The sequence below is a fragment of the Lactuca saligna genome, chromosome 1, assembly GCF_052625555.1.
Source record: "Lactuca saligna cultivar CGN05327 chromosome 1, ASM5262555v1, whole genome shotgun sequence".
Taxonomy (NCBI): Eukaryota; Viridiplantae; Streptophyta; class Magnoliopsida; order Asterales; family Asteraceae; genus Lactuca; species Lactuca saligna.
The window spans coordinates 3,061,973-3,086,743 of NC_136417.1; the positions used below are offsets into that span (position 1 = coordinate 3,061,973).

The 24,771-nt window shown below is 36.6% G+C and overlaps 1 protein-coding gene and 1 non-coding gene across 2 annotated transcripts; one reads left to right on the forward strand and one right to left on the reverse strand.

Moving 5' to 3' along the window:
- The first annotated feature begins 1,180 nt into the window (after window positions 1–1,180).
- Window positions 1,181–1,268, forward strand: TRNAM-CAU (transfer RNA methionine (anticodon CAU)). The gene is given in 2 exon segments: window positions 1,181–1,218; window positions 1,233–1,268. It is a non-coding gene; the product is annotated as a tRNA-Met (tRNA).
- A 900-nt stretch (window positions 1,269–2,168) lies between these two features.
- On the reverse strand, window positions 2,169–3,585 carry LOC145029476 (14-3-3-like protein). Its single transcript, XM_078978016.1, has 4 exons — window positions 2,966–3,585; window positions 2,743–2,865; window positions 2,543–2,659; window positions 2,169–2,455 (listed from the first exon to the last, which is right to left on the reverse strand). Exons 1-4 carry the CDS (start codon window positions 3,428–3,430, stop codon window positions 2,390–2,392), a joined length of 771 nt encoding a protein of 256 aa, XP_078834142.1. The 5' UTR covers window positions 3,431–3,585; the 3' UTR covers window positions 2,169–2,389.
- Window positions 3,586–24,771: the final 21,186 nt, after the last annotated feature.

Consider the following 24,771-nt stretch of genomic DNA (forward strand, 5'->3'; position numbering starts at 1 on the left):
AATAACGGTGTCATTTATTGCGATATTGGTCAAATCTTTTAGCCAATGGTCAATGCTGAAACTTATTTCAGAATGTTTTTAATTTTTTTTTTTTATTGTATTGTTTGTTATCCATGTGAAGAAAATAATAATAATAATAATAAACTACGAATTAAAAATAATATATAATTGATTAAAGGCACATTTAAGATGAAAAGAACAATTGTATATTCAATTTTCAGAATAAGTTTTTATTAACTTGAATCATGTTATAAATCTAGAATCAAATAAGATATCATTTACGTAAAAACAAAAATCGACTTGGCAATCAACTCAATATGAACTTATATTCGGTTCTCAAATTTCATCTTTAGATCAAATATTTAGTATAAATGTTTTAATGAATTAATGTAATGTCCTAATAAACATACAAGGTGCATTTAAATATTGCATTTTAGTTGAAAGTGAATCAATTAAGATGTAACATTTTTTTTATAAATGACATCAACTCCATCTGGAGTAATCGATAGAATCAATGTAGTAGAACTCAGGCAAGTCAAGCTAAGTATGCGATAAGTTAGTCGACCTTAGCCCTTCATCTAGACCAGTTAGTCGAACTTAGCCCTTCAAGTTAAATACACGACCGGTTTATTTATTTTTATTTTTTTATGAGGAACCCGAAACAATAACAAAATATTCTGTGTTATGAGTCATGGATTTTGACTGAAATAGAAATTGTAATTTCTTAGATTATTCCAAATCAGATTTTGTGTTGTAACATGCTATAGAGTCGAAATTACACATATTAGAAAATACATACACATAATTCTTGTTATATCTATTGATATTCTAACATAAATTCAAAAAGTACTTTGAAGTCCTTTGCCTCTCTGAGTGGAAATGATCCAATCGTAAGTAATGCATTTGTGAGTAGAAAATGATTGGTTTGTATAATTATTGTATTGAGTTTTTTGGTAAAAATTGCAAAACAAATAATAATAATAATAATAATAAATAAATAAAACAAACATACATCGCCGGATAAAAAAAAATATTCCTATAACTTCATTTATATATTTTTTTGAAGTATATGATATCCACAATCTCTATAATCTTCTATTGATCCTACATAATAAAAGCAAAACATCATTTTTATGGAAGAATAACAAATATAAAATTTATATGTCCACCTAAAAACATCGGGGTGGTGGCGCAGTTGGCTAGCGCGTAGGTCTCATAGCTAATATTGAGTTATCCTGAGGTCGAGAGTTCGAGCCTCTCTCACCCCACTAATTTTTTCATACTCTCATGGAAACTATTTATTTACATTTAAAACTTTAGTAATTCTTTTTGGTTTTACAAAACAGCAACAAGTTATCGTTGTTCATAAATTTTATACAAGCGGACACATGGTTTAGACCCACTCATTTGGTTGTAATTTTATCATAACACAATGTATTATTTTTTTGGCCCAAAAAAAATATTACATTGTAGCTTATTAATTTGTAGAGTTTTACAATTCCTTTGAACAACGAAACTATGTAGGATTCCAATATGTAGCAATTCTTTTAGACTGTTTAATTTACGAGTGATCATCGTTAGCAACAAACAAACAGCCAACTAAACCATAATAAACTAACAAACAAGTCCTTGAACAAACAACCATAAACACTGCATAAACACCTTGAGAATTATTATTGTAATACATTTAAAAAATATTGTTATAACTTCTATCGATACCTTCCCTTATGGGATTTCCTATTATAACGCACACCCCTATAATTAAAATATCATTTCCTTTTTTAAAATATCGACTTTAAAGGATTTGATTATCAACAAATTTTCAAGATCTAATTTTAATGGGATTCCTATTATAACACAAACCCCTATAATTAAAATATCATTTACTTTTTTAAAATATCGACTTCGATTATCAACAAATTTTCAAGATCTAATTTTAATGGGATTCCTATTATAACACACACCCCTATAATTAAAATATCATTTCCTTTTTTAAAATATCGACTTTGATTATCAACAAATTTTCAAGATCTAATTTTAATGGGATTCCTATTATAACACACACCCCTATAATTAAAATATCGTTTCCTTTTTTAAAATATCGACTTTAAAGCATTTGATTATCAACAAAATTTCAAGATCTATTTTTAAAAACTGTGCCAAAAAGCTTCGGTAGAACATATTACAAATGCATCCATACACAAAAAGTAAAAGATTTAAAATTCATTCAGAATACTTAGAACATTAAGCGAATGAAACTAAATTTAAAACATGACAAAAAAGAATCTCATAAGAATTAAAAAGGGAGAAATTAGAAGCCAAATGCAACCGGATTCTCCTAATAAAATTAGAAACAAAGACAAGAATCTTAACATCAGCCTGCAAATACTCACTGCTGTTGTTGTTCTTCACTTTGCTTTGGAGCTGCTTCCTTAATCTCATCAGCTCCATCCTCCTGCATCAAAACAAAACCAATTCAAATATCAAAATTGTAAAGATTCATAAAAACAATTGGATAATGTAAAGAGAAGGTGTATTACACCTGCATATCAGAGGTCCAAAGAGTGAGGTTATCACGGAGGAGTTGCATGATCAAAGTGCTATCTTTGTAGGATTCTTCACCCAATGTGTCCAACTCAGCGATTGCTTCATCAAAGGCCTGGAAAAGGGAATTTTAGAGTGAAAGAAGCTGAAAGGATCTTCATGATTCAACATATGAAGTTTTAAAGCTCATACGCATACCTGTTTAGCAAGGTTACAAGCTCGATCTGGAGAGTTCAAAATCTCATAATAAAACACAGAGAAATTGAGAGCCAGTCCAAGGCGAATCGGGTGTGTTGGGGCAAGTTCGGTGTTCGCAATATCCTAAAAATTCAATTTAGATGATTAAATCAACTCAACAAAATCATTGAATCTGTTTCCAAATCTACAAAGCACTCAACAAATTCAAAAAGAAGAAATTAACCTGAGCGGATTTGTACGCAGTGAGAGTGCTCTCGGCCGCCTCTTTACGTTCACCGCCGGTTTTAAACTCAGCAAGGTAACGATGATAATCTCCCTTCATTTTAAGATAAAACACCTTTGAATCGCCTGAAGATGCCGAAGGAATGAGTCTCGAGTCAAGCAGCTTCAAAATACCGTCGCATATTTTCGAGAGCTCCGCCTCGATCTTCGATCTGTAGTCCTTGATCACAGTCACGTGATCCTCATTACCACGCGACTCCTCTTTCTGCTCGATTGACGAGATGATACGCCAGGAAGCACGCCGAGCGCCGATCACATTCTTGTAGGCAACGGAAAGGAGATTCCGTTCTTCGACGGTGAGTTCATCGGTGACTTTCTCCATGAATTCAACCATTTCGTCGTACCGTTCCGCCTGTTCTGCGAGCTTGGCCATGTAGACATTCTGGTCACGCGCCGACAACGCCATTTTTCCGATGAGCGATAGATAATCAGAGAGATCTGGTGAGGGTTTGAATTGAATTTAGGGAGAGAATGGGAAAGGGAGAGAGATTATTGAGGGAAAAAGCAGAGGATGAGAGAGATTAGTGGAGAAAAAAGGGCTTTTCTTGAACAACGGTTAACCATATTAGGAGCATGCTATAATCACTTGTACTTTACATTATAGCTTTTGTACCATTTAAATACTCAGGATCTCGGGTATATAAAATAGCAATACAACGTAATCGATAAACAAAATATTTTTTCTCATTATATTATTATCTTTGGTTGACTCGAAAAATCAGAATTGGTGTATCTTCCATGACAAGGGTTTTGTTGGTTTTAGGGAATAAGTAATTATCTTTTTATCTTGTTATATTGCGAAAAAAAATTTCACACAATTAATTAACTAATGAATTTTTTAGAAAGAATTTTCATATATACCCTGTTAAACCTCAAAATATCATATTTGTTCAGCTTAATTTTTTAATATCATATTTACCCTTCATAAACCTTCAAAATATCATATTTACCCAAATCCTTTTTTATAATGTTTTTAATATTTTATAATCATTTTTTATAACTTAAAATTATTATAATAATTAAAAATTTTAACGATATTATTCTTAATTCTATGATAATAGAATATAAACTTCTAAATTGTTAGTATGTCGTCTTCTTGACAAACAAAAATATTCATCTTCAACTCTCTCTATGGAATGTATATTTTGATTGTTTAGTTTTTTTGTTGATTATGTTGTAGATGAAGGATATATTAGATATTACCATTGCTATTTTGATTTTTAAAAAGTGCATATACGATATTTTGATATTTAAGAAGGACATATATGATATTATGATGTTTAAAAAGGACATATATGATATTTTTGGTAAATATGATATTTAGAAATTTTATGAAGGGTAAATATGATATTTAGAAATTAAGTTGGGTAAATATGATATTTTGATGTTTAAGAATGGTATATATGAAATTCTCCCAACTTTTTAAAATGTTCGTATATAATTATTATAACCGACTATAAAAAAAGAAAAACAAAAAAATTGTATGTATATGAACAAAACAAAAGAATAATTACATAGATAAGTCTTTTTTTCCAAAATCAATAGATTCAATTAAATTTTTTTAAAATCAATATTTATGTCCATTTAAATTAGTCATGTTAATAGCCATTTTTGAAAGCATAATTATCATATATATATATATATATATATATATATATATATATATATATATATATATATATATATATATATATATATATATATATATATATATATGAGAGGGTTCAAACGAAAATGCAAATAATTTGTAAAAACGCGAAAACATGAAAAACCTATATGATTCTGCCACCTCAACATTATCTTTTTGGACAATAATTTATCAAAATTTTGAAATACATAATGATAATCGATAATAAATTTTATTATGAAAACGTGAATTTAAAAATGGCTAAAGACGTGAAAAAAAAAGTAATTATTAAAAACGTTTTTAAATCTATATTATCATAATACAGTCAAATGTAAACTTATTATCTTTAATTTATTGCTAATATGTTTTCGCATGAACCTTGTTCTATATATATATATATATATATATATATATATATATATATATATATATATATATATATATATATATATATATATATATATATATATATATAGAGAGAGAGAGAGAGAGAGAGAGGGAGAGGAAGAACCTTGTTGAAGATGATATTCTTTTTTAATTTATTGGTCTGATCTCCCATACTTTTAGTCTCTAGTAAATTTTAATTTTTATATTATATTTTAAACAATAAAATTTTATAAAATGACGATGTACTTTTACCTCTCAAATCTAGAGTTTTTTTCTTTTACTAAAATATTGTATTTTAAAAAGATATTTACTAAAATGATATAATTTTAAAGAAATTTATCATTTATGTTAAATTATATACCAAATCAAAATTAGAAGATAAAAAAAAGTGTGTAACACCGTAAAATTTAAGATAATTTTTTGCATTTTTAAAACACATTTTCCAAACACATTTATTAACAAAATCTCATTGTATCATATCTTCGTTTCACAAAAACATTTCCCAAAATCAAAATACATAAAATCCCATGCGTGTGTACGAATCATGTCGGCGCCTTCCTGTGATCATCACTAGTACCTGAAACACATAACACGTAACATTGTAAGCATAAAGTTTAGTGAGTTCCCCAAAATACCATACATAACACATACTAGCCACTCGTGGCTATAACTCTGTGGGCCCTTGGGCCCTAACTCTATAGACCCTCTGGTCCTAGCTCTGTGAACCTTCCGGTTCTAACTCTGATATACTCTGATATACACATGGCATAAATCTCATAGAAATAATGCAGTGCAATACATCACATAAATAGCATATAATAACTCTGTCACATAACTCTATTTACCACTCAAGATAAAATATAGTGAGAAGACTCACCTCAGATGTCTCGGTAAATCTCTGACTCGGTAGAAATATGATCTAGCCTCCGCCTAATCACATAAAGTAAATACTCTCATAAATATAACTCTCGGGACTAGACTCAACTGTAACGCCCGCAGATCCGGGCTAGTCAATTTAGAGGCAATATGGGTTGAAAATGACTTTTCGACAAAAGATTATTTAGAATAAATAATCTTAACCAAATTGTAGAATATGTCACAAGGTTTCCGTACATATAAAGAATGCCGAAATCCGAGTTATAACGAAGAAGTTATGGCCCGTCGAAGTTTTACGGCAAAACCGGCACGGCACCGGGAAGCGTAAATAGTGAATTTACGATAGAGCGAGATTTATCCTTAGCAATCTAAACCAAAGTCGTAGAATATGTTAAACTAAGAGCGTCGATAAAAAGAACACCCAAATCTGACTTCGTATGAGGAAGTTATGATTTTTCTAAGATTCGGCTTAGCAGTGCACGACCCGAAACTCGAATTTTAGTTCGAGCGGTTTTTGGCTTACGTGACCTAAATGAGAGTTCAAGATCTCATTAATAGGAACTCAACAGTAAAAATACAGACGAAAACGGAGTCGGTATGAAGGAGTTACGAATTCTTCGCGGTCATTTAACAGTCTAAACGCCTCGTACTGTTAAATTTAAGATCGGTCGAGAATTAGCCGACGGAGTCAAAATGAAAGTTGTAGATATTATTTTTACCTACGCGTGCATATAAAGAACGTCAAAAACAGAGGTCGTATGTGAAAGTTACGGATTTTAGAAGTCGGAAGTGTGCTATGCGAAAATGGGTGATGTGGCACAATCTTGGCCATTGCTTTCTCCCCAAGTCTTGCCACTAGATGGTGACATGTGGCACCAAGTTCAGCCATTTTCACCCTATAAATACCACCTCTCCCACCCTCATTTTCTTCACACCTTTCCCATTCTTTCTTCTCTTTACTCTCTCTCTAGAACCTCTCTCTAGCCCCGAAATCCCCCGAAAAGCCTAGGGAACCTCCCTAGCACGAGGCGGAAGCCCCGGAGTGCTCGACGGCTCCGAGAAGAAGAGCTTTTCGGCTCGGAAATGCTGCTCCAAGCAAAGCCTGGTTTTCTATAAAACCCGTTGTAAGTGAGCTACGCCTACGCTATTTTTAATATAGTTTTTATTTAATTATATTAACGTTATTAAGAACATATAATAAATACTTGGGCTATTATTATGGGTTATATAAGTATTTTTTTAACGCTTATATAATAGTAATAATAGCTAGACTATTAATTAGTCTCGGCGAATAATAGACTAAAATCTATTGGTGATAATACTAGGTTTCGTCGAAAGAAATTATTTTAAAGTAAACGAAGCGCTGTCCGAGTACCGAGTCACCACCTTCTCAGGTGAGTGCATGGTCCCTTTCATCTTACACATAGATATGAAGTATTTATTATATAATTTACGTGTTGTGAGTGCATGGTCCCTTTCATCTTACACATAGATATGAAGTATTTATTATATAATTTACGTGTTGTGAGTGCATAGTCTCTTTCATCTTACACATAGATATGAAGTATTTTATATAAACTACGTGCTATGTGTGCATATTATCTGAATACTTGCTGTCTATGCTGGATGAACGTTTTATACATGTTTTAAAGGATTTAAACTGTATACGTATTTTATATATACGAATATGTTGGGTATGATGATGGGTAGATAAATGATGATAGATAGAAGATGATGTGAGTATACATTCGCAGCTATAGACTTAGTGCCTATGGGACAAACACCGGTAGCTATGGACTTAGTACCTGTTAGACGTTGGTAGCTATGGATTTAGTACCTGTTGAACATTGGTAGCTATGGACTTAGTACCTATTAGATAAAGACTGGTAGCTATGGATTTAGTACCCGATGAATAGACTATAGCAGCTATGGAATTAGTGCTTTATGAACGAACATTGGCAGCTATGGATTTAGTGCCAGTCCTAGAACCCTGGAAGTAAGGGACTTCGGAATAAACGAATGAAGAATAGATGACTCTTAGGATAAATCCTTAAAGAGTAAAAAAAAAGATAACGGGGATGGGTAATTGGGTTGATTCTTTGATTGAGCATAATAATTATATTATTGTGGGTTGAAAACCCTATGTACTCACCAGGTTTCCCAACCTGACCCACTCAGTTTATTTATATCACAGGTGTTGATACGAAGTCACTTTACACTGAGAGATTTAAAGAGATGTAGATCACTAGTGTAAATACATGTAAGTTCTGTTTATGCTTATGTTTCTGTATTAACGATGACATCCCAAACGTTTTAAATGAATAAAAATACGTTTCTTCGAAAATGTTTTAATAACGTATTTATCGTGTTTTTCTGGGAACAAATTCCGCAACCTTTTTATAAAATGAAGTACTCTGATTTTTATAAAGCATAAACAAAATCGGTCTTTTCTGGCCGTGAAAATGGGGATGTCACATCAACCCTCTCTTGGCACCCTCAGAAGGGTAAAAGACCATTTTACCCCTCTTTTGGCTCAAAGGACCCATTGTTGACCAAACCCTAAAAGTCAACGGTCAAACTTTGACCCCACTCGTCGAGTGCACTTGGGCGACTCGACGAGTCTACACGTATCCACTAACTCTCTAGTCTCGCTTAGCACGTCGAGTCCCTCCCCTTGCTTGATGAGTCACACCTGGCATGAATCGCGGGGCCACCCCGACTTAACTCGCAGAGTCTCAAGATCAAATCGGCGAGTTCCGCCTTGAACTCCAGTCCTCTAATCCCTCTCTAACTCACTGAGTTATTCCCCCAACTCAGCAAGTCTACTCACTGAGTGATTTACGGAAAACCCTAACCTTACTCGTCGAGTCTGCCCTTGGACTCGGCGAGTTCATGCCATGCACAAACTCAATTGACCTCCTGAGGTAAGATCTGTTCCTTTAATCCATATATCTGACCTTCCCAAGCCTGATAAACACATAAAGCTCGAATCTTGACACTCATGGGACGTCTAGGAGGTTTCACTTGGTGATTTAGCCCCACAATAACATCCTAAGCTCAACACCTCCATAACTCAACATAAAGCAAGCTGAGATAAGCTCTTTATACCACTATGGGTCCAGATCCGAAGTCTCAAAGCGAATAAGGGCCATATTTCACAATTTCTTCCATTAATGGACATGAAAACTCTACATCTATGGATTCCTTCAACAAAACAGATAAAGGGGCGATATAGTACCTCAAAGATGAAGTCTTTTGCTCAAAATCCACAGATGCACCATGTGACATCCCCAAAATCTCAGCCCGAAAAGACCGATTTCATTTATGCTTTTTAAAATAATTTTCAGAGTAAATCCTTTTAATTTTAAAAGAGATGCGGAATTTGTTCCCAAAAACAAAACATGATAAAATAGATATTTATCAAAACATTTCATAAAGAAATATGATTTCATTTCATAATCAAAAGTCGGGATGTCATGTTCCGATACAGATCATAAAGCATAAACGATAGCATTACAAGTCATTCGATAAATATATACATATATAGACTTGTAAACAAAACAACTTGATGTTCGCCCATCTTAAGCTCTTGCGCCACTTCCTGTAAAATAAATCAACTGAGTGGGTCAGGCTTGGGAGCCTGGTGAGCATATAGGGTTTTCAAACCACAATAAATAATTAAATTAATTATTATCAACCAACAATAACCCAGTTACCCATTCCCGTTATTCTCACTTTATGTCCCTAAACTAAGTAACACAAGGGACCTAGTCTAAGAATATTTCATCGGGGCGACTACACATGCTTCGGGGGTTTCTCAGCAATATAAGTCAAATAAGGCAACCATGGGGGGGATGGAATACAGCGAATGAACACCCAAGTTCATTAACACCTACAGGTTATGAGCCTGCTAGCGTTCCACTGGACTGTCTAGAAAAGTCTGTGGTCGTCATCTAAATTCCGCTAGATGACTGGATCAAAACAACATCGAGGCCTCTCATCTGTTTATTACACACCAATTATCTACCCATATTCTACCCAACATATTAGTAGATAAAATATACATTTTTATACGTAGTTTCAAAACCTGTATAGCATGCTCAATCAAAATATTTTTCACATAACAGATGAGGCACACACACATAACACGTATTTCATAGAGAAATAATCAGATCTATAAGATAGAAGAGAGTGAATATACACTCACACGTATAACAACCAAATATATACACATAACACGTATTTTATAGGAAATACTTCATAATATTGCGTTGGAATGAAAATAACTACACACTCACTTGATCAGAAGATGATCGGGCAGGACTACGGCTTGCAGAAGAGGTGTTTCTCCGTAGATTTGGAAGATCTTCACAAAACCGGGCTCCTCGCGGGCAGCGTTTCGGCTCGGGAATAACGCTCTTCGGGATTCTCGGGGCTTCGGATCTTGCTTCGGGGCTCGGGAATATTACCGGGGCTTCGGGGTATAAACGGCACGCAAAACGAGGCAAAACTTAGAGAGAGAGAAGAGTTTGAACAAGAGAAAATGGCTTAATTCGAGTTCTATTTATAGGTTGCTGGGTCTGGGATTACGCGGGGCGTAATCTCAAATTACGCGGGGCGTACTCATTACGCGGGGCGTACTTTGATGTCACTGCGTGCGTCGACTGGTGGCACTCGAGTATTGGTCAGACAAGTTGCATCCGACTGAGTACGCGGGGCGTAATTGACTTGTCAATTTTCTAAATTGCGTAACTTTCGTATACGAGCTCCATTTTCGACGTTCTTTATATCCACGCGAAGGTCAGACCATACTCTACAACTTTCATGTAGACTCCGTCGGCTAATTTTGACTTCTATTTTTATTATTTATTTTTAGAATGCCGGGACAGAAAAACTTCGTTATAAATTCATAACTTCTTCGTCTGACGTCCGTTCTCGCCAAAATTTTCATCGTTTCGCTACTAACAACGAGATCTTCGATTCTCATTTAGATTGTTTCGGCTAAAAACCACTCGATCTCAAATCGAGTATTCGGGCTGCATACTGCCACGTCGAAACTTCAGAAAATCATAACTTCCTCATACGAAGTCAGATTTGGGCGTTCCTTTTATGCACGCTCTCGATTTAACGAAATCTACGACTTTCGTTTAGATTGTTAAGGCTAAATATCGCTCTATCTTAAATTCATATTTTACATCGCTCGGCGTCGTACCGGTTCTGTCTCGAAACTTCGACAGGTCATAACTTCTTCGTTATAACTCGGATTTTGGCATTCCTTATATCTCCAGAATCCTTGTTTCAACCACTACAACTTTATGCAAAGATGTCGGGCTTATCTCACACTTTAATTTTGATGCTTATTTTATTCTTAATTCATTAAATTATAAAAATCAAGAAAATAAACACATAAATCACATAATTCACATAATTCACAAATAATACATTTTTATTATTTCAAATTTAGTTACAAAGGTTAACCTAGACTATTACATTGCTAAAAATGGCAAGCCCAGAAACACAGGCGTTACACACCACCTTCTTGGTCTCCTCTAAGCTGGAAACACCTCCTTCTTGCAAGAATCAACCACAAAGATCAAGAAATGGCTCCTTTCCTCTCACAATCGCGCTAGCTCTTTTAGGGTTTCTCTCTGGGGTTTGGTAGCCGCAAATGACGGCCCTAAGGGCCTTTAAATAGGTACCAAACCCGGGAAATTAGGGTTTCATTAAATAGCGTGGTTATGCCGAGTGCACTCATGGACTCGCCGAGTCCAGTCATGAACCCGGATGGGAATCTGCGACCCTACTCGGCGAGTCTAAGCACCAACTCGCCTAGTCCTTCCACAAACTCCAAAATAAATGAATAAAATAATATACCTGGGAATCCGGATGTTAAAATTCTCCCCCACTAGAATCAAACTTCGCCCTCGAAGTCTCACTCTGCAAACAACTCTGGATGATGCTCACACATCTCGCGCTTCAGCTCCCAAGTCAGCTCCGACCCTTTCCGATGTTGCCACTGGACCTACACCAGAGGCACTTCCTTATTCCTCAGAACCTTGATCTTCCGATCCCTAATTGCCATTGGTCTCTCAACATAGTTCAGGCTCACATCCACCTAAATATCCTCTAATGGTACCACTGTCGACTCGTCGGCTATACACTTTCTCAGCTGCGACACGTGGAAGGTGTCATGAATCTGACCCAACTCTGCAGGTAGCTCCAAACGGTAGGCTACCCTGCCTACTCTCGTGATCACCCTGAAAGGACCAATATATCGGGGCCCCAACTTGCCCATCTTCCTGAATCGGATCACTCCTTTCCAAGGAGAGACCTTCAGGATCACAAAGTCGCCGACCTGAAACTCGAGCTCGGACCGGTGCCTGTCCGCATAACTCTTCTGACGACTCTGAGCGGTCAACAACCTCTATCTGACCTGTTGTATCTGCTCAGTCGTCCGAAGCACGATCTCTGTACTACCCATCACACGTTGCCCTACCTCTCCCCAACAAATAGGGGTCCGACACCTCCTTCTATACAACAGCTCAAAGGGTGGCATACCAATGCTCGAATCATGGTTGTTGTTGTAGGAAAACTCTGCCAAGGGTAAATACGTGTCCCAACTCCCGTTGAAATTCAAAACACATGCTTGGAGCATGTCCTCGAGCGTCTGAATCGTACGCTCGCTCTGCCCGTCAGTCTGTGGGTGATATGCAGTACTAAAATGCAGCCTCGTACCCAATTCCTCATGAAATTTCTTCCAGAATCTGGAAGTGAAATGCACATCTTGATCTGAGACGATCGAGATCGGCACTCCATGCCCCGATACCACCTCCCTCACGTACATCTTTGCCAACCTCTCTGCGGAAGAGCTCTCACTGATAGCAAGGAAATGAGCGCTCTTCGTCAACCTATCTACAATCACCCAAATTGCATCGATGCCCCCCGCAGTCCTCGGAAATATGGTGATAAAATCCATAGTAATCTGTTCCCGCTTCCACTCGGGAACCTCTAACGGCTGCAACTTACCATGCGGTCTCTGGTGCTCGGCCTTAACCCTAAGACAGGTTAGGCACCTCTCAACAAACCACGCGACGTCCCTCCTCATACAGGGCCACCAATACTCCCTCTTCAGGTCCAAATACATCTTAGTGGCCCCAGGATGGATCGAGAACTTTGATCGATGTGCCTCTTTCATCAAAATGGTACGTGTCCCGCCCACAAACAGTACCTAAATCCGACCCTGAAATGTCATAAGCCCCCGACTATCAGTAACGAACTCTGATACCTGCCTGATAACTCACTCCCTCTTCTGGTTTTCTGGTCTCACAGCCTCAGCCTGGGCCCCTTGAATGGTGTCCAACACCGGAGTCATTACTGTCAATCTCATGCAAACATCCCGTATCGGGGCGCTTTCCGCCCTACGGCACAGGGCATCGGCTACTACGTTAGCCTTACTCGGGTGGTACAGGATCTCGCAATCATAATCCTTTACCACGTCCAACCATCTCCTCTGTCGCATATTCAGGTTGGGCTGATCCATCAAGTACTTCAGGCTCTTGTGATATGTGTATATGGTACACTGAACCCCATACAGATAGTGACGCCAGATCTTGAGGGCGAACACTACCGCTCCCAACTCTAGATCGTGGGTGGGATACCTCGTCTCATGAGGCTTTAGCTGCCTCAATGCATATGCTATCACGTGCCCCCTCTGCATAAGCACTGCTCCCAACCCTGATATCGACGCGTCACAATATACCACGAAGTCCTCCATTACCTCCGGAAGGGCTAACACCGGTGCTTCGCATAGTCTCTGGCAAAGTGTCTCGAAGGAGGCCTGCTGCTCTGGGCCCCATGAAAAAGCAACACCCTTCTGGGTCAACTTGGTGAGTGGCACGGCGATCTTGGAGAAATCCCTGATAAATCTCTGGTAATAGCCTGCCAATCCTAGGAAATTCCTAATCTCTGTAGGTGACCTTGGCACCTCCCAACTCATCACCACCTCAATCTTATTCGGATCGACCAACATCCTTTTCTGGTTAACGAGATGCCCTAGGAACTGGACCTATCATAACCAGAAATCACGCTTGGAGAATTTGGCATAAAGCCTCTCTGATCTCATAACTACGAGGATCTCTCTCAAATGTTCCTCATGCTGCTCTCTGGATCTCGAATACACTAATATGTTGTCAATGAGCACGATCACCGAGCGATCCAACATCGGCCTACACACTTTGTTCATGAGATCCATGAACACCATCGGTGCATTGGATGTCAAAACCGTCTTCCTTAATGGAAAACTGGATGAGGATGTTTACATGAGTCAGCCAGAGGGTTTTGTCAGTACAGAGTAACCTAATAAAGTGTGTAATCTTGAGAAACCCATCTATGGATTGAAACAAGCACCTCGCAGATGGAATCTTTATTTCGATGAGAAAGTCAAAGAGTTTGGCTTTTCAAGGAGTGAAGATGAATCTTGTGTATATGTCAAGGCTAGGGGGAGTATTGTTAGCTTTTTGGTATTATATGTAGATGACATACTACTCATAGAAAATGACATCCCAACTCTACAGGAAGTGAAATCCTGGCTTGGGAAGTGTTTCGCTATGAAGGACCTTGGAGAAGCTGCATATATCCTAGGGATAAGGATTTTGAGAGACAGGAGTAAAAGACTAATTGGACTTAGTCAGAGTACCTACTTAGAGAAGGTGTTGAATAGGTTCAACATGCAGAATTCCAAAAAAGGAGAGTTACCGATCCAGAGTAATGCCAGACTGAGTAAGACTCGGAGCCCAAGTACAGAGGTTGAGATAGCAGAGATGAGTCGAGTACCATATGCTTCCGCTGTAGGCTCGATCATGTATGATATGACTTGTACTCGTCCTGATGTGGCCTTTGCATTAAGCATGGTTAGCAGATATTAGGGGAACCCTAACAAGGCTCACTGGACTGTGGTAAAGAACATTCTCAAGTACCTATGGATGACTAAATACTGGGTCCTTACCCTCGGTGAGAGTGATGACTTGAGAGTATTAGGGTATAACGATGCTAGCAGGAGATAGTGGTTGGTTCAACTTGCGAATCAGAGTATATAGCGGTAAGAGAGGCAACAAAGGAGGCTATATGACTAAAGAACTTCATTGGAGACCTTGGAGATGTACCAGCTATAAAGGAGCCTATCGAGATTTTTTGTGATAGTGAAAGTACAGTTGCCTTAGCCAAGGAACCGAGGGATCACGGGAGATCCATATACATCGACGGAAAATACCATTTCATCAGACATCGAATAGAAGAAGGACTCCTCATGGCAAAGAGGGTATCATCGGATGAGAACCCAGTAGATTCCCTCACGAATGGACTGGGTAGGGTTAAGCATCTCCAGCATGCGAGGCGTATAGGGCTGAAGGATGATATTGTTGGAATAGTGTCTAAGGCTGTAACTATATTAGGCAAGTATTTGATCCGGTTGTGCATGGTCCTTTTGGGTTGCCTTCACCATAGCAACTTGATGGATGATTTGTTAAAATAGAGTAAATATTATAAGGAATAATATATGGTTATTTGATTAATATAAGTCATAGATTAATTGGAATTAATTTGGTGACTTAAAGAGATTAATTAAATAAAGGGGTATAAACTGTCAATTGTTTGATAGTTAAACTTTAGACTATAAATCCATTGGGATATGCTTTGGACGAATTCTATGAGATATAGGATAGCTAAAATCGTCCAAAGGCTTATCTATGGAATGGATTTGGATAGCCTTAAGAGAAGATTATCCAATTAGGGTTTAGGTTGTAACCCTTAAGGAGTCTACAAGTATAAATAGACCCTAGGGGTGAGGGAATTCGACACACCATCAAAAGTAGAGATACTCTGGCCGAATTCCTCCTCCTCTCTCCTAAATCATCTTGCTTGCTATTGGTGTTTGTAAGCCATTAGAGGAGTGACATTTGTGACTCTAGAAGCTCCAAGACAACAAGATCAACAAGGAACTCAAAGGTATGATTCTAGATCTGTTTCAATGTTGTTATTTAACCTAATTAGCCATTAGAAGTCTTGGATTCAAAGCATGTTTAATTAGAAAGCCTAGATCCAAGCATTAGGGTTTTGCATGCGCACATAGGAAAGTTCTTATGGCTAAAACCCATCAGATATTAGTTTTAGTAGTTAGATAGCTTTGAAATGTGTAAAGTGTAATTGACATTTGATGATGAATAAAAGTTGTTGTTTATTTATGAGTAAAGTGTTGCTATCTTTTGTCAATAGTTTACTATTGTTTCATTTTGCATGTTTTGACTTCTAGAATAATTATGTTATGTTATATCATATTATTCAAATTCTCCACAGTCGATCATATGTTGGAAGTAGATATGAATCAAGACTGTCATGTAGTTGGTTGTTGATGTCTAAGATGTTGGACATAGCAAAGTGTTGCTACAACACTCATTAGTGCTCATAAGTTATGAGTATTGGATTTAACCCACGCTCACTTGTATCACTTCATAGAATTTATCTCGAGTGATCGTGAGACAGTAATATCATATAAGTTTTCAGACCTAGAGATATGACTTGTTTCCTATGAGTTGTTTATACATTGATTGTATGAAAACGCATTGGTAACTCGATGTTATAAAACGTGTCTTTGTGTATGATTCAACAAGTAGTAGAACAAGCATATGAGTCGCAGTTTATTTGTTCCTTCTTGGATTAGAAGCGATATCTAGGCCCCTCGATGATTTTGTTTTGAACCATGTATCAAGCCTAGTCAGAACTAATTTGATGTGTTCAATTAAGTTCTACGTCAAACAAATCGAAAATCGGGAAACAAACTGCTGGACAATAAGTAAGACATTCTTCCATGTATTTGTCCAATTGATATCTAGAACAGAGGATTATATGATCACTTATCTTAAATGACGTATCATCATCATCTTAGTTCCGAGAGACCTAGAAAGATCTACGATTGTTGATCGGCACCTGATGTCATTCTTGCAGTTATAGTTATTAGACTTATCCAAGTGGGAGACTGTTGGATTAGGTGTCTAAGTTCATAACTATTTCTGGAATGTACTTGACCCGATTAGCATGGTCTATTTGGGTTTCATGGCATTACAACACTTGGATAGACTAAATGAGAGAAAGGACACTTAAGGATTATTAATATATTATAAGCTCTAATATATTAATAATATTATTTAATTAGTACTGATCAAAGAATTAATTTGGAATTAATTAAGTGATCAAAAAGAGACTAATTAAATATATGGGGTTGATTGTGTAAATAATCTATTCTTGTATAGTGGGCCAATGATCCATGGTTTGTATGGATTGGACTAAAACCTATAAGGTGCTCCATGGACATTCCATGGAGGTTACTAACCCATGGATCATGGAATATGGAAAGCCATTACAATTAGGGTTTACATGGTGTAACCGTATTTGTGCCACAACTATATAAAGACCCCTAGACTAGCAAAATCGACACTTGTACAAGCAAGAAAGAGGGATATCCAATTTTTGAGGTGTTTGTGAACTTCTCTCAAGGTTATTCCAAGTGTTGTGGTGTTGTGTGAGACATTTGAGGCATCACACTTGAGGTGCTAGGCTCACAAGGTTCTCAAGGAATCCAAACAACAAAAAGGTATGTTCTATAGGTCCAGTCAAGCATCGGATTGGAATGCCAACATACTATAGGTCCAGTCAACGATCGGGTTGGAATACCCAAAACCCAATCAACCATCGGGTTGGAATGCCAATATATTATGGGACCAATCATCCTCGGGATGGAATACCCTTAGGCCCAATCAACCATCGGGTTGGAATACACCTAGCTTATTGGTTCACGTACAAAGCAGTAAAGCCTACGCCACCAACCAAATATGTGCATATATAATAGATAAACATATAATCAATCTACAGACAGTCAGGCAGATATACAAATCACTAAGCATAGCATCATCCTATCTAGCAGGATATAAATCATGATAACATACTATCACATAACAAGATATCTAATCCAATGGGCCGGCCTTGGCGCCTTTTGATGGCTTTTGTATACTACAACATCCTATGGTGCACATACAACCATAAATACCTTGGATCTATGTTTTCACAAATTATATATGCAAATGGTTTCCAAGGCATTAAACCTATAACTAGCATGCATTTGACATAAACCATATAAGATACTAGTTAGGGTGACATACCTTTTATGTAGCTTGAAGTCTTAATGTATTTGGCCTTAAGAGCTTAGCCCCAATAGTGTGGAAGCCTCAAATGAACTTACAACACATCATGTCCAAAGGATGAAACTTGAGAGAGCATTCATACACACCAAAACTGTCCATATCCTCCAAGAATACATTAGTCGTGATTTTGGCTATGAAGTAACATATATATATATATATATATATATATATATATATATGTGGAATTCCAAAGATCATGGGTTAATCCAAACCCATACCCATGGTTCATGTGGCCCAACTCTTTATGTACCCATACATAAACTTGGTCCAACATGGATCATAATCCCAACACATATAAATATAACTGATTACCATAATTAGTCCCCATAGATTTAATTAGTCTCTTTTGATCACTAAATTAATTCCAAATTAATTATTGATCAATACTAATTAAAACATATGATTTCATATTAATATATTAGAACTTATAATATATTAATAAATCATACATAACCTTCTCTCAAGAGTCTATCCTAACAAATTTTCTTGATGATATGCAACCCAAACCATGATACTATCAGGTCGAGTATATACCAATAATAGTTATGAGCTTAGACATTTAATCCAACAGTATCCCACTTGGATAAGTCTAAAACTATTATCGCAAATATCACTCCAAAATCCCGACTAGCAATCGTAGCTCTTAAAAGTTGTTGTCGAACTCTGACCTAGTCAATGAAGTGTCCATTAGATAAGGGATCATATATTCCTCCATTCTAGATACCATATGGACTGAGACATGGATTATAATCATTCTATCTGTCCATTTTTTGTTTCCCGATTTCCGATTTATGACGACTTACTAATTGAATAAATTCAAATTAGTCCAGGCCCGGCTGAACACTTACGTTTGTCATCACTAAATCATCCAGGGGACCACAGATATCGGTTTTATCCCTCCAAGGGTAAAAGGAATGGATAAACTTCGACTCATATTCTTATACTAACTACTTGTTGAATCATACACAAAGGCACGTTTTATAACATGAAGTTACTGTTGCATTTTCGTACAATCAATGTACAACCAACTCATAGTCAACAACTCATATCTCTAGGTTTGAAGAATATAAGATATTATCATCTCATGATCACTCCTGATAAAATCCATGAATTGAGTCAAATGACCGTGGGTTTAATCCAATACTCGAATTTCATTCTAGGAGCACTCACGAATGTTGCAAAAAAAATTTCTATGTCTAAACACTTTAGACATCTACAAGCCCAATTCATGACAGTCTTGATTCATACATACTTCTAAAGTATGATCGATTGTGGAGAGTTTGAATAACCTAGTTATTCGGGAAGTCAAAACATGAAAAGTGAAACACAAGAATAATCGAATCCAATACGGTCTAAGAACTTATGAATATAAATAAAACACCTTTTATTTATCACCATATTGATTACACATTATTCATTGTATAATGTTTTAAATTATCAACCTAATACTTAAATTAAAACAATAGACATGCCATGCTCCAAGCACGCACACTATGTTTGTCCAAACAATAGTTATGCCATACTCCAAGTATACACACTATGTTTGTCTATGATCATTTCTTTGTGAAATAGACCAATTGAACATGATTCCATTGATGATTATTTCACAATCCCAAATCCTTACCGCAAATGTAAGAATACAAGATTCTTTGCCATTTATTGAAATCTGTTAGATTCTAAACTTCTATGCATTGATCCTCTTGTAATGACTATGCACAAAAGTCACAAAGACTTGGCAACAGACATTTACAAAGTATTCCAATAGAGAGCAATTCCATGGAAACGAAGTCTCAAATTCAAAGTACATTCCTTTGAACATCCTTCTTGCATTAATTTTCTAATCTTACACAGATTTAATTAATAACTTCCACTTATGGAAACATTTCCATATTACATTCTGACTATCATTTCTGAACAAGAGTTGCCTCCTTTTAGAATATGTCAATATGGTCCTTCAAAAATTAACACTATACTTCCCATTTTCCATGAGCAACCAATCTTTGGTAAACCTCAGATTGTCCTCGATAATTGTTTAATCCTTTTAGTCATACCCAGTTCTAGTACTTTTTCCCTCTTAATGCCCCAGGCATTTGTAAAAATTTAGAATAGATGAATATTAAAACACATGTAATCGATCCTATATCTGAAGCATATGGGGCACGACTCATGATGTCTCACATAAAGACATGATACTAGACTAGTCTTTTGCTATAACATTTCTTTACTATTTTCCATGTTCTCATAATTCAGATTATGAAAAGGGATGCCATAATCATAATCGAATTTTAGAACGCAAATAATGTAATCATGACTAAATATGTAATCATAACTAAATTTGATTAAAATCTCACAATCTAAGCTTTTAGATTTGAAATGAAGTATAATTTCCTCTCCCTTAATTATAGCAAAACAACTTTTCAAACGTTGCAAAGTACATTTTGCAAATTGAAACTTTTGTTTTCTATAATTAACATTGCTAACTCGCAACACCTAACATAATAATCATGTTCCCACTAACATCGACTATTATCATTGCTACCATTGCTTTCTACTAGTTATGCAAAAAACTGAGAACTCATAAAACTCACATTCATAGTCAACTTTTAACTGGAATGGACATAGAAACAAGAATATGTCAACACGATAGGCTAAAAACCTCAAGTCGTGTGCTAGTGATAAATAACAACTATATTCTTGATTAGTTCTTGAAACTTTTCAAGATCTTTAAGACTCCCACTGACCTATTGACATATAAGATTCTCTTATCAAGAACCATTCCTTGAAAAAACATATATTCAAGAGTTATTGCGGATTCTTATCAAGATAAACACTTCACTCAATTGGTCTTAGTTGGTCTTTATTTTATCCAAAACATCACAACTTACCAATTTCAAATGTACAAGAGTAAGAAAACATTTTACTCTACATTTGACAAGTGTTATGAACCTTTCTTAAGATTATGTCACTCGAGTTACAATCTTGGAGTATTATTCTAAGACTCAATTTTGGAGCGAAGTATGATTCATCTTTTGATTTAACCATTTCAACAATTCACAATTCCTCTTCTTAGTCACACAAATGCACTAAGATGTTCTTAGAGGATCAATTGTGATATGGTTTCATAATCATGAAACAAGATACTCAAGTATTCTCCCATCTTTTCAGATTTGAGAAACTTTTATCTTTCTGCCTAATTTGATTCTTCTTATTCGTCCTGCCATACATTGAAACTTTTCCAATGTTTCAGAATTACACTTAAACTTAAGTATAACCATATTCACTAAACTTTAGTAAATAATGACGAATAGCCTTATCGATCTTTATGGTGGAACTGAACAACGCACAACCAAGTGTACCCGATCTTATAGTCCTTCACTTGACTCACATATACATGTGAACAAGGAATTAGTCTTAATTTCCCAAAGATGAAAATTCTCATTCATCACACAAGTTGCATGATTCCAAGTTTCTATCCAACTGAAACTTGGGTGATGAGAATCTTTTCTTATTTGGTAAATTTTGAAACTACACAAACGAAAGAATCAAATCCATTTCCTAATATTGCTATCAATGAAATCATATAAACAACAATTGTTCACAAATGCCATTGTAAGGATACTTAAAATAAATAAAATCAAAAATTTTCTTTTATTTTAAAACTTGCGGAAAAACTTATCCTTACAATGCAAATTCATATGAAAACTATGTTGTTATCTATTCCTAAGCAATCTATCATAACTCTTAAGTAGAAACTCAAAATTCTGATCCTCACGATCAGAATCAGCTTACTCTTCCTTTAAGCTTCCTTTCTTCGATCCTACAAAACATCAAAATGTGACCTAGTCACATCATGTAATAAGAATCTCAAAATAGGAACTTAATTGAGTTAGATAGTGGACTTTGCCTGAAGTAGGGTTAAACATTTTGACATTACCATCCTTATGATCTTTCAGGTAAATAGGGCAGCTTCGCAACCAATACCCCTTCTCTTCGCAAAAGAAACATATGAACTCTTTAGGAATGGTACACGGGACAATCTTAGACTTGGCCTTTCTCTTTACCATTTATTCACATGACTTAACCATGGCTGATCCCTTTCCATTAGGAAGATAAAGCTTTTCTAGACTTCTAATGTTACCATTGTTAATGTCCATGGAAGTTTGGAAAGTAGATCTTCCAATCAAAATTGCTTTACCAGTGCTTTAAATCATTGTTGATTCAGCAGAAGCAAGAAAATAGGTAAGATCAATAAGGGTCATGTCGTGATCTGTCATCAGGGAGTGACTGAAGACAAGTCAACAACCAGCTACCTCGAGACTTCGACACCTAACTCTCCGAGCCTGTCAATATGTAACTTCATCTCCAATATGTAAGCACATATAGACTTTTCTTGCCAATAGGGATTGAGTGAACTTGAAATTTTCAAGAACTTGTGGGTTAGGGTGAATGATTGGAGGAGGTGGAGGAAGTGATATATGATTTCCATGATCCAATCGCGGGACATCATCTTCATTAGGAAAGCTTATTCCAAGAGATTTGGGAAGATCATAGTTGTCTGAACCAAACATCTACAATGGGAGAAATTCAAGTTAGTTAATTTAAGTCCTCAATATAACACCCAATAAATATTAAGGCTAGGACCTAACACAATATTGTTTAACTTGGATGAGGGATGTCGTAATCTAATGTGACAATCGTCAATCTTGAGTCAAGTCAAGTCATCAAGTCAAGACCGGTCAACTCGATTAAACCTTGTGTATTAGGGTTTGTGTTATGTTCATACTGTATAACTTGCTATATTAATGGGAAAACATCACTTGAGAAAGTCTTGTGTTAAAAATTTCCTAAACCCTAGTTCTAATCAATGAACTAGACCGATAAAACAATGTTGCATACTCATCGGGAGTGTGTAAGATCCTTAAACAAGGCTTAATAGGGTTCACGAACCATGCATTTCGATGCCGGACACTCACAACTATCCCACATGGAACCTCTCTCAATCGTTTCCACACTATCTCTCTCTATGTCAAACCTCTCCCAAATCTCTCCAAGTATGCGAAATCTCTCTCAAATATTTCTCTGTATTAGAAATCTCTCCAAGAATGTCAAATCTCTCCCAAATCCCTCTAAGTATGTGAAAACTATCGCAAATACCTCTTTGTATGAGAAATCTCTCCAAGAATGTCAAATCTCTCCCAAATCTCTCCAAGTATGCGAAATCTCTCTCAAATATCTCTCTGTATTAGAAATCTCTCCAAGAATGTCAAATCTCTCCCAAATCCCTCTAAGTATGTGAAAACTCTCGCAAATATCTCTTTGTATGAGAAATCTCTCCAAGAAGGTCAAATCTCTCCCAAATCTCTCCAAGTGTGAGAAACCTCTCCCGAATCTCTCTCAAATAGTTCCCGTAACTTTTTAGAATCATTCGGGTCATTCTGATGCTTAACCGTGTCAAAAACAGCTTAAAACGGGGTGAAAACGAGAAAAATAGACATTAGGAACCGAAACCAAGAGAGAAGCTTCTTAGGACCCGAAGGTCCTCTTAGGGACTGAGAGCAAGAGGAGCCGAACCGAACCCTCCTGAGCCGAACCGAACCGAACCCTCCTGAGCCGAACCGAACCCGAAGGTACTGTTCACCACTAACCAAAACCGAACCCTGCTCAAGAGGAACCGAACCGAAGGTACTGTTCACTAACCCAACCGAAGGTACTGTTCACTATTGTTCACTACAGTCCGTTCAGTTCTGACATTCTCGCCTCTTATTCCCGAACCGAACCCCACCCTCGCTACTGACCCTTCGGACCGGACCCTCGCCCATCACTTCTCGCATCTGACTCGCGCCTTTCGCTTCCGACTCCAACCTCAGCATGGACCGAGCCTCGGCCTAGGGACCGAACCTCGGCCTAGGACCGAGAGGTCTCGCTGGGAACTCATTTTCTTCCCGGTTTTCGCATAGTTTTGCATTTAAGGCCCGTTTTTAATTATTTTAACGCGGATTTTCACCCAAAATCATATTTTAACATAATAAACCCTAAATGTTCTCAATTTAATCATTTTTTTCATAAAAATCCTTATTTAAATAATAAGAACAAGTGGGTAAAGTACAAAGAGGTGGAGTGTTGACTTTGCTTTACTTTATGACACAAGCAACCACTCCCACACCCACTCTATGACCAGCCACACCTCCCCACCTTACTTAGGTCACATCAATGTCCTTTCCACTCAATCATCACTCCTCCCCACGTTTTTGGAGAGCTGAATATTCACCCTCTCTCCTCATTTCCCTAATTTCCTCTCTTTTCACCAAAAAGAGCAAACTCTTTTCTCTCTCAATTTCCCTCTCTAGAACTCGAGATTTGAGGGCTGATATTTGGATTTTCCTCCACATTTGGTAAGAATGATCCATTCTCTTTATGATTATCTCAATTATTTCCACTCAAATCATGGATATCTTAGACAAACTCTCTCATAATTGTGTTAGATCTTCGAATCTTCAAGTGATTCTTCAAGTGTTCTTGGGTTGAACACTTATCTTCTTCAACACTTACCTACTGAAATCACTTAAGGTGAGTTCATACCCCTACATTTTCATGTTTTCTCAAGTT